Here is a 12,001-nt window from a genome sequence, read left to right as displayed (position 1 = left end):
TGCTTCTTCTGACGGTGCCATGTTTCTCTGACTTTTAGTCATCTGGGTGTCCTTACGCTGATGCCTGCATGTCTGATGAGACGGTAGCCTCTTCGAACCTTTGTTGACGTTCTTTGGTGGCACTAGATCTTTACTAATTCTAGCCTGGGATTCTGGATGGGCCGGCTGGTGGCAACCCAGACATGGAAATTTTCCAATCAGAGGAGAAAAAGAAAAAAGAATGAAAAGGAATGAGGAAAGCATAAATGATTTATAGCATAGTATCTAAAGAGGGAGGAATGATAGGAATAGAAAGCTTACTTAAAGAAGTAACAGCATGGAACTTTCCAAACCTGCAGAAAGATATAAATATAAAGGTACAAAAAAGTCAAAGGACACCACTCAGATTTAATAAAATTAAAACTACAAGAAACTATGTTCTAACAAAATTATCAATGTTCAGACTCCAAGAGAGTTCTGAAAGCAGCAATGTAAAGAAAATATCATATAAGAAACTGTCTATCTTTCAGATATCTTAGCAGAAACACTATAAGGCAGAGGGGTGGGATTACACACTCAGGTGCTGAAGAAATGATGGAACCATGCCAACCAAGAACACTGCACTCTGAAAGTATGTCATATAAAGGAGGAACAAAGACTTTCTCAGACACACAGCTGAGAGTGCTTACGACTGAGCTTGTCTTGTAAGGAACCCCAGGGGTAGTGGTAAGCCCTGAACCAAACTTAGAAACCACTAATACTGTGTTCTAATATGAAATTTAAAAAACAAAATTATTAAGGAGAAGGAAGGTCACGCAAGCATTACAACCTATGTTCGACCCCAGCACTCACACAAAAAGCCAGTCATGGTGGCTTCCACTTTTAATCCCCTACCTGGAAAGACAAAGAAGGTGGATCTCTGGAGTAAATTGGCCAGCCAGCATAGCCAAATGAGTGTAGCACTGGTCGCAGAGAGAGATTCTGTCTCCAAAAAGCAACATAAACAGAATCTGAGGGAATAGCTAAGGTTGAACTCTGACTGCCACACAGGATACATGAGCACTCGCAAACATTTGCATGTGTACACATAACCTCAAAGGAAAAACAAATCATAACCGCAAAGGGATATTAAGGGATATACAATATAGAGTTATAAATTATACGTAACTTCAAAAACTCAATGTGGGAGAAGCAGTAGAGTGAAAATATGGAATATTTTTATGACCACAGTTAAATTGCTATCAGATTAAAATCTGTTGTAACTTCATGTTTTTTTAAGTACTATAGTAACCACAAAGCAAAAACTATAATGATACACTAATAACAGAAGAGCAATGGAAAAAATATATACTACCTGAGGAAAAATCATGTAACCACAAAAAAAAAACATTATAAGCAAAAATAAACAAATTTAGAATAATGATCAAAATTACAGTGGTATTTCTTTTTCTAGCAATAATTACCTTGAAATAAATAGGTTAAATTGTGCAATTAAAAGAAATACAGTAGGCACCTGGATTAAAAACAAAAACCAAGCCTCCCCAGAGGGGATTGCTGAGACTGAAGCATCAACCAAGGACCACACAGGAACTGGACTTAGGCTCCCTACAAAGATGGGCAGCTTAGACCTCCTGTGGGTCTTCTAGGAAAGTGGGGACTGTATTGGCCACGGACTCACTTGTCAGCTTTTTGATCACTTTCCTCTAGCAGGACTGCCTTGCCAAGCCACAGCGGAAAGAGGATATACTCAGTCCTGGTGTAACTTGATGAGCTGGGATGGATAGGAAAAGGATCTCCCTTTTCTGAGGAAAAGAGAAAGGGGAGGGGGAAGAGTGAGAGGGTGGGACTGGGAAGGGAGGAGGGATAGGACTACAACAAGGATGTAAAGTGATTAAAAAATAAAAATAAACTAAAAAAAAAAAAAAACAAGACTCAACCATTTGGAACCCCAATGAAACTTCTTTATCTGTAAAGAAATATGTCAGCTGAAAGTAAAAAGATGAAGAAAATATCCCATTCAAGTGGAGACCAACAGACAGCAAGAAAAGCTGTATTCTCATACACACGTAAAAGATACCACGAAGATAATCGCATAATAACACAGAGGTTAGTTTAACAAGATAACGATTGCAAACGTATATACACCCAAAACCTGAGACCTGGAAGTGTAAAGCAAAAGCTGATAGATGTGAAGGAAGAGTTAAACTACATTAAATGATGATACAGGACTTCAATATTTCATCTTCTGTGAGAGACAGATTATAGAATGTCCATACACAAAATTTTCAAGGAAACTATACTCTAGGTAAAATGAACCTTATAGATATTTGTAGAATATTCCATTCAATAGTTACAGAATATATACCCTCAAGTACATACACGTACAACCTTCCCCAAAGAGTTATCTGCACATCTGTGTTCATTACAGCACTAGTCACAGCAGCTAAAACATGGACTCGACCTAGATAAACATTATTAAGTAAATGAATATGAAAATGTGGCATGTTGATAATATACTATTGTACTATTTTTAAATGAACTTTTCAATAACATTGATAGGTTAGCTGAAATAAAACATATAAATATCACATGATCTCATATATGGGATATAAAATGTTGGTCTTCTAGAGAGTAGAATAGTGATTAGCAGACACTTGAGTGACTATCATGAATTGGGGAATGTGGAGCTGTTGGCCAATGAATGTATACTTACAGCTAAATAGGAAGAATAGGTTTAATTGACAAGAATAGTCAGGTAACTAAAGAAAGAAAGTAGATAAGTAATTTCCTATAGCAAAAAAAAAATTGTGGACAAAGGAAAGACAGGAGGGGGTGAGAGAAATGAGGAGCAATTGCTCACAGATTTTCTGTTTGGATAATGAAACCATTCTTAAGTAGTTTGTAAACCGTTTAGTAAACTCACTAAACGTATCTGAGGGTACACTTTAAATGGGTGATCTAAATTATATATGGTTTATGTCTCGATAACAATAATTACAAAAAATAATGTGGTTTGAGCAGTCTTGGGCCAGTTCCCTGATTATGTGGTTACTGTGTGCTATATAAGAGCTTATTGGTGGTTACAAGTCATCTTGCTCTGGAGTCTGACTCCAGGCTGATTCCTAAGGTTGAGGTCATAGAATCAAAACCAAAATTACACAAATTAAAATGTCACAACAATAGAGAAGAGTCTCACAAAACCAGGAGAGTGGGTGATATTGATGGAGCTAAGGATTTCAATAAACTTCACAAATTTTGGATAAGTAACTGCTAATTATCTGAAGACTTATAGGATTAAAATTAAAAGTTCTTGATGATACACATTAACCTACAGTCCTCAGTCTATAAGGCAGAGATAAACTATAAATAATACATACACACATGAGATAGGAAGAGAAAGACCAAATGGAATGACGAACTACTAACAGGAAATCAAAAGGAGAAAAATATAAACATTCAAGATGTTAATAATATACCTAGGAATGGTATAGCTGGATCTTGAGGTAGCACTATTCCTAATTGTCTGAGAAAGCACCAGAATGATTTCCAAAGTGGTTGGAGAAGGTTACATTCCCACCGGCAATGGAGAAGGGTTCCCCTTGCTCCATAACCTCTCCAGCATGCATCATCTGAATGCTGGAAACCTTATGGAAGAAGGAGGGGACAGGAATTCCACAAGGAGAACAACAGAGCCAAACTACCTGGGCCCAGGGGGTCTTTCAGAGAATGATACTCCAGCCAAGGACCATGTATAAAGAGGACCTAGATTCTCCCCTCCCAGGCTCAGTTTCAAAGTGGGTATCCTAATAAAGGGATACAGGGGTTGTCTGTGACATGAACTTAGTAGCAGGCTCTCTGATCACCTCCCCTGAGGGTTACAGCCTTGCCAGCCACAGAGGAAGATGATTCAGCCACCCTGGATGAGAACTCTTAGGCTAGGGTCAGATAGAAGGGGAGGAAGTCCTCCCCTACCAAGAGACTAGGGAAAAGTCATAGGGTGGGACTGGGAGGAGACAAGGGAAGGGTCTGCAGCAGGAATACAAAGTAAATCAATTGTAATAAATAAATATTTAAAATTCTGACAAAAAAAAGAATGAGTAGCAGAAAATAATATTATGTCAACAAAACACAGAGGACCCTTTGAAGATGGGAAATAAAGTCAAATTCATAGATCAATTTTTCAGTACCTGCTTTGGACCTCATTTACAATATAACACTGACTATTAAGGTCAGGCCCTCTGCTTCATGGTAAATACACAATAGGTGTCTTTGCATTAATGAGGAAAACTACAACAAAGAGAAAGGATGGAGCAAGCTAGCATCACTCCTACATACAGACTCCAGCCCTACTGTATATAGGAAATGTCCAAGTGAGATGGGACAGAGGGAAGCAACCACCAACATCCTGTGCATTTCACTTCATTGGCTAACATTTTTTTAAAAAGTAGGTGTGATGATAATTCTTAAAAGTCATTCTCAAGAGGGACGTAACAATGTTAACTATATTTCTTTCACAAAATTTTGAGTACAACTAAGTATAATTAAGATGCTTACCGAGGTTCTAAAGGTTGTTTAATATTATCAAGAGTAAGGAAAAGTCTAGTGGTAGTGGTGCATGCCCTTAATCCCAGCACTTGAGAATCAAAGGCAGACAAATTTCTGTGAGTTCAAGACCATTCTGGTCTATGGAGTGAGTTCCAGGATAGCCAGGGGTATGTAGAGAAACCCTGTCTCAAGAAAAAAACAGAGTAAAGAAAAGTTGATCATGTGACTCTAAGGTCTATCGGTCTGTAATTCTTTAATTAATATATCAGCAGGACCAGCTCATTTGGAAACCTGGTTTTTCCTGGTTTTTAGACAATAAGTCAAGAGTGTTCTTGACGCAATTGTCTAAAATTTGGGATCATTATCAGATATCCTACGGCCCATGCCCAACTCCTGATAACTAAGAAGGTTATATCCATGCAAGTTGGCTGTAACAATTTTTCTGGACAAATGACTTTTTAAATTCTACAAATTAATTTTCTCATATGGAAAAAGAGGAGTTCTAAAATAACTAATTTGTTAGTATTAACTGCTCTGTAAGATTCCTGTAAAGAATTAATATGTTAGTACACATATGTAATGTGAGTAATGCCTGGTGTTGAGGCGTTACTTAACTAGCATTAAGCATTATTACTGATGCTTATACACAGTGCTACAAATAAGCCATTCAGACCACAGGTCATCAGGAGTATTCCGGGGAATAACAATATATTGCCAGACCAGCAACCATGAACGAGAGATGAATAAAAGTACTTCCAGAAATTTATGTGACTATCTTATGTGTAAAGATAAGACAATAAGACTATCTTGTGTGACTAACTTATGTGTAAAGAAAATCTGAAAATCGGGCTTTCTTGAGGCAAAAAACGTGAATTCTCACAACAGTTGAATCAATTAAAAACAATGTCTTTGGTAGTTTTTTTTTTTTAATATACTGCTAGAACTGAATAAATGCAGTCTATTTTTGCAGACCTTCCCTAGATTAGAACAACGATAAACTTTAAAACCTCACAACCTAATGATGAAATTTTAAGACTAGATTATATCATAGCATGATAGATTTAGTCTTATAAATTATACATATGTATATATTCATCACTATGAAGTTTTAAAAAGTAAATTTGAGCGTTTTTATATTTGATATTATGCTTTTAAAAGCAGAAAAAATAAATGTAAGAATTTGTGTATTATAAGCTTTGAACCACGTGCTTGAACTATAACAGTAAGAACATGCATTACCAAACAGCATAGATTGCATGCATTCTAATAATATTTTCAACAATTATTATGAAAAAACAATGATTTTTTTATTTTCACAGGGGATTTAAGAATTTTCTTGCTTCTTTAATAAGATTTTTAGGTAAGAGTAATATACAAGAAAGCCCTATGCATAGTTGATAGTTGCCATGCCAAAATATCATCTTTTTGTCTTAAAACTTTAAAATGCCCCTAGGTACAGCTACATTAACATGAGATATAAAGTAACATGTACTGACAGAATGTATGTATTCAAAATTCTTCTTTGGACTCATTTTTCTTTAATAGTCTTAAATTTGGACAAGAGGAAATTAAAATTATAGAAAGTAAACTGGTATATTCTACTAGAATATATGTACACAGTTTGAGGATAGAGTTAAGGAATGATAACCCTCTAAAATATAGACCCATAACAATGTATTGACAAGCCTAAACAACCTTAATTATCTGCACCACGGATCCACACTGAGACCCTTTAACATCACAGCTAAAGCAATCTGGTTTTTAAAAACAATGGATTAAACTGAGTACCTCAATGTAATCTTACAAGCTGGGCCTTAAGAGCTGTGTGTCACTCAGCAACCTTATAATTTGTTTTGCATGTGATAACTGACTAGCTTGGGGGGGGGGAAGAGTGCAAGAAGAGGAAGAAGTAGTGGGGTTTTTGTAAATGTTTCCATTGATCGGGAGTAAAATCGAGTTACTAGATAGAGCAATATCCTTAAAGAAGAATAGAAGGTGCTGTAAGGGAGGTAGATGCCTTGGACTGCATTGGTAACACCTGTGGACCCAGCCTAAGTCAACTAAATGATGAGTTTAGCCATGACGAGGAGACATGGCTCAACTTCAGCTCTGGGATGATCTTCCCAGTAACCTAACCTGATCAAAATCTCACCTCCATGCATGTCTCCTTCATTTTTCCCATTCAATATTGATGGCATAAGCAATGGAAAGGAATCTTATTTTTACCCTAGGGACCCAGGTAAATTTACATTTCACACGGTCAGTGAATTATTTTCAAACTTCAAAGTACGTAAGAATAAACTTAAAAAGCTTCTAAGACAAGGAAATCCCAAGCTGTAGCTTAAGGGTTTCTAACAAATGCATGTTTCCAGGCTAAAACTAGACTTGAGGTTTTCAGATTTCCAGGTTAGCCTCACGCGCCTCACTCAGGATTGCCTGCTTGATACCGGGGTGGTTTAAAAAAAAAAAAAAAAAAAGGTCAGCCTATGGACTTGAAGACCTATACTCTAGACCAACTGGAGTTTCTTGAATGATTCATCTGATCACCATTCCTCTGCCAAGTCCCCCTGCCCACCGGCTGAACACAGTTTCTTTGCTTCCTGTTGCTACCAGCCCATCACCTTGATTAATACTCTGTGTCCTCCAGTATCTGGTATTCTGAGGTATAACTTAACTAACAAACAATAGAAACTAGGTCAGAGATCCACTTTAAAGACAAGTTTCTAAATAAGTAGCACCGGAAAGTAAAAAATGTTTTAAAAGATCATTGAATCGACTTGTCTCTGTACATTTTGGGAAAGCGGGGCTAATGTTTTCTGGCGCAGGAGTAACCACACAAGGAAATAATAAAGAGGAAGCCAAGCGTCTCGCCTGCACTTCTCATGGTTTTATCTTTACTTAGCACTTCCGCTCAAGTTTCAAACTGAGTGCTTTAAGATGTTATAACCTAAAACATGAAGAAAGATCTTTCTTCCATCATAGTTCCTTGTTCAGTAGGACAGGCTGTATATCAAAACCTTAACCAGATGTCCAAGAAACTAGCCACTCACTTCCAGTCCTGAAATAAATCACTAAGTTATGGTGACATGCAGGAAGTTTGCTGCTTACACTGTGGAATTTATGGAAAATACAGATCCAAGAAGTTGCACCTGGCAGTGGAAATAGGTGTGGTGGAATGATTAGCCTCCACTGTTAGCCTCTATGTTTCTCTCCTACCTTCTCTACCACTGTGAGAAGCCTGTGTGCACCTCCTTATCTCCATCATCCCAAGACAAGATACAGGATACCCTTCGTGATGAGCACATTCTTTATCAAGTAACAAGGAATCAAATCTGTTCTCCACACAATGCTCCAAAGGCTTTTTGCTCATGTTACACAGAGCTACACTGTTCTTTCAGTGGAGTGAATGGAGCCCCTTTGAATAGTGCAACTGGCAGCCTTGGGCCAAAGCCAAAGCTCCTTTAACCTATGTTTCTCCCTGGAGAGATTAAAAAAAAAAAAAAGCATTCATTTTATGACAATGATGATTATGATGAAATTAAAGATGCCAAAACCCTGTGGCTGCAGATGTTGATTATTTTAAAGCTTGGAGTAGATGTGATTATCAGAAACAACTTTGCTGGATTTGTTCTCATAAAATTGTTTACCCAGGTATGCATAGAAAACTATTCAGGTATTTAAGAAAATTTAGTGATAAAGTTTCACTTTGAAGTTTTCTTTGCATCTCAATTGTGCATTTTTAGCATTAGGGTAAAGGCAGAGAGAGGAAACCTTCCCCTTGTAGGTTTTGGAGTCTGTGATATTTATTCGTAAGTGACAGTTCTTGGAGAGGCTGATAAGCAAATGCAAATCAAACTATTAAAACTAAAATAGCAGTTTTATGAACAATCCTTCAAACCATAAGGCACTTGAAATGATGAGAAGCTGAGTTAACCACAGGGAATGCACACACTGTAGAATCTATTGTCATACAGAAGCTTGGTCTACCCCTTGACATTAGTGATGTTTATAATGGGTGAAACTAACGCTTGTAAGGTTTTCTTTGACGGAGTAGACGTATCTCTATAAGTTTATGCAAGAACATCCCCTATCTCGCAAAGCATGACCATCGGTCTCTTAATTTGATCCTCGCCTCATCCTTAATCTATTAAGTCTTAGATAAATAAGTTCTACATATGTAAATGACCACCACTCCTACATGCTCCCCCCCAGTTAAGATCTAAATTTGTTTTTATATTTTTTTATGATTTGAACTTTTCATAAACTTCCTTTGAAGTAACGTGTATTGGAGTGACATTCAGATTGAAGTCCTTTCTTTCCATCATCCCTGCTTACTTATAGAATGGAGACTCGCTGAACAGTTTATTATGAGAGGTCATTTTACTTAAATATTAAAACTAATAGAGAGCAGAATTACAGTGAAAAAAAATGAGTTACCACTTTAATGGTAATTATTAAAAAATACTATTCCTGGGCTGATATATTTGACAACAACAACAAAATAATTCTGCTAATACTTCCCCTAAATTTGAAACATATTCCTGAACATGAGATCATTTTCAAAGGCACTGGATCTAAATAACACATATCTATGTTCATATGCAAAACTTAGCCTATCTTAAGCTGTTTGTATTTTCAGAGCTTTTCCAAGCACTGCTTTAAAGCTATTAGGAGCAAATTAACCCAAAAAAATGGGCTGCAAAAAATACTCCTTCCCTGAATATGGGAGGAACACCCATTTATCATGTCTTTATAATTGTAACAATGAACCCATCCATACTGAATGCTAACACTTAGCCTTGCCTTGTGTATATATCAATATAAGTGGAAAACGATGCTGATTTAAGGATGATAGGCCAGAATGAAATTAACATCTAGGTTTTGAAGAAATGCTTTAAATGTTATAGTCTGACATCTTCTTTCTTTGTTAAGAGAGATCCTGTGCTGGTCTTCACACACCAGAGGAGATCACTTACATGTTAGAAATTTGGTTATGAGAAGGCACTCTAGTTTTCCAAGAACAATGAGCCTATTTTTAATGGATGGCTATGCACACAGTCTCTTAGCTAGAAAGTGTCCCATGAAGTTTGGAGGAATAAGATGTTGACTCTACCCTGGAGAACTGAGAGGGGTTGAGATGGTGAGGGAGGAGCAAGGCTCAGAACAGGAGAGTGTAATGACTTACCTGCAACACTTTGGTCAAATTGTTAAACAGAGCTTGGCCAGCACTCACTTTGTATTTGACGCCTCTGACTGTACCATTTTTGCTTAAAATGTTGACTCTTCTCGTACCAAAGGCCTTCTCACTGGCTGTCCTGGCTAATACCAGCAAGTTATCCTGGTCTTTCTCATGGTCGCTATCTTCTGATCCAATGTGGCCATTTTGCTGTCCATCAGAGTCACTTAGTCCATCTATTCCACAGACACTGGCACATTCGGAATCCAGGGAGCCTGGTGGTTGTCCATCCTCATAGACCTCTTTCAGAACTCTCCCACTGTGAGATGAGGCAATCCGAAACCGGACTTTCCGTGGCCTGTCACTTTCTGGCTTTGTTTCTCTTCTTAGCATGGTCACTTCCACCCACATGAACAGCTTACACCATAATGGATCTGCTGTCAGTTCATCCCCTGGCCACAGCAGCAGCAGAGCTGGATTCCAGGGGCAGTAGCCCTCCTGTGACAGCGAAAGAAAAGAGGAGACCCAAGGACATGAAGTGTGCCTTGGCTATCAATAATGGATATGCATGTGTGCTATGGTTACCGTTAAACTAAAACCTGCAAAACGATCCCAGCCTTTAAATATTAAACATCCATGGTGGACTCTGACAGACCAAGTGCAAGAAAGTGGCCTGAGATGAGACAGAAAATAAGTCTGTGTCAAGGACATAAAAGGCTTGAATGTCGAAGCAAATGAACGGTGTTGCAACGATCTTAGCAGAAACAACTCTACAGTTTACTGTCTCGAATAGAGGTCAGAAATATAATGTAGAATCAAATGTGTAGGATACAGGAACCCCAGTCTTCTCTGAGTGCTTATTTCTTCTCCCATTCTCTCCAGGCAAAGGGACAGTGAGCATGCTACATACCCACACACAGCCAGCAGGGTTAATTCTAATTAAGTTGCTGGTTAGTCTGCATCACCACTGCATAAGGCGAATTTTCAATACATCTTCATATCCGTGGTACTTCGCTCAAGGCAAGCTTTGAACGCACTGTAAAATTGAGAACTTGAGGATGGTTGTGTTCCTACTCTGCTAGCAGGGAGTATTCTTTCTGATCCAGGAAGGGGGTTGGAAAAGAGATGTGGAACAATAAAGAATGGAAAATCCTCCAAGCCTGCCAGATCAGCTACAGCGATCCCGGTGATGGGCACTGATAGATTCTCCTTCCAGTCACTCCCACGTGGAGAAGGTCCTCTGTCCTTACTTGGTGTGTTTTCTATCACCCTGGCAACACACAAGGAGCCTTTCAAGTTGTAAGCTTGTGCTGAAATGTTACTATCGTAAGCTATCTGCATCCCAGAGAAGAGTCAGCTAACCCCTACTTCATTTTATGGTCACTTTTGTAAGTTCTTACCTAAGATTCTTATGTATACTATTTTTTAAAATTCAGAAAATACTCAACAGAAAAGATGGAAGACAAAGGGCCCTAATAGTCTCACTGGACACATTGAAAATTTGTGCATATTCCGGTGTGTAGAGTAGAGGATTGCTTGGATTGCTTGGCTTTTTTGTTTTTAAGGAAAGAAGTAACAAAGTGGTAGCATTGGCCAATAAAATATGAGCAAAAGTGAATAATCCCTTACGGACCAGGGCAGTTAAGGCAGAGGGTCTTCTGTTGGTAATCTCTGAGAAACCTTAGAGCATATACTGAGGCAGTACCACCGCTTCCCACGTTGGCTTGGTCGTGTACTGATTGTGTACAGACAACAACACCGGCTGTGAGTTCATGAGCCTTCAGTCTTGACATATCCAGAAGATACTGTTTTGTTCCTGTCCTCCTTGACCCCTAGTTCTTATCCTCTTTCTTCCCCATTTCTTCAAAGGTCCCCGAGCCTCGCAGAAGCCATGTGGTACCATTTGTGGCTAAGCTCTCTGTAATCATTGACTCCCTGCACTTGGACCAGTTGTGAGTTTCTCCTTCAACTACCATCTGCTGCACAAAGAAACTTCTGTGATGAGGTCTGAGAGGTAAAGTAACCTATGAGAAGACAGAGATGAATTTATAGGGTGGTCTGATACTACATCTATTTATCAAAATAACAGTTGTTTACCCTTGGGGTCTGGGAGCTCCCTCCCCAACCTCCTGCACCTTGAGTTCTTGACTAGATTTTCTGTACCACTAGTTGAGGTGCCATTGACAGTTAATGGATTCTGGGGAAGAGAGATTCCATTTCTTTTAAGAGTGCAACCCTGGTAGATCAGCCATGCTGCTGTTGGGTGGCCCCACACTCAGACATGCATGGACAGCACAAACC

At 38.5% G+C, this 12,001-nt stretch overlaps 1 protein-coding gene across 1 annotated transcript in view; it reads right to left on the bottom strand.

Annotated features, from left to right (window-relative positions):
* Nucleotides 1–10,515, bottom strand: part of Grxcr1 (glutaredoxin and cysteine rich domain containing 1) — a 102,684-nt gene extending 92,169 nt beyond the window's left edge. Inside the window, exon 1 of the mRNA XM_060378720.1 lies at nt 9,710–10,515. Within this exon, the coding sequence (XP_060234703.1) occupies nt 9,710–10,111 (402 nt within the window). The 5' untranslated portion in view covers nt 10,112–10,515. The remainder of the gene's footprint in view (nt 1–9,709) is intronic.
* Between the last annotated feature and the right edge of the window lie 1,486 nt (nt 10,516–12,001).

This window comes from Meriones unguiculatus, chromosome 3 (genome assembly GCF_030254825.1).
Source record: "Meriones unguiculatus strain TT.TT164.6M chromosome 3, Bangor_MerUng_6.1, whole genome shotgun sequence".
Lineage (NCBI taxonomy): Eukaryota > Metazoa > Chordata > Mammalia > Rodentia > Muridae > Meriones > Meriones unguiculatus.
The sequence above is the reverse complement of the archived record's forward strand: the minus strand, read 5'-3'. Positions and strand labels throughout refer to the sequence as shown.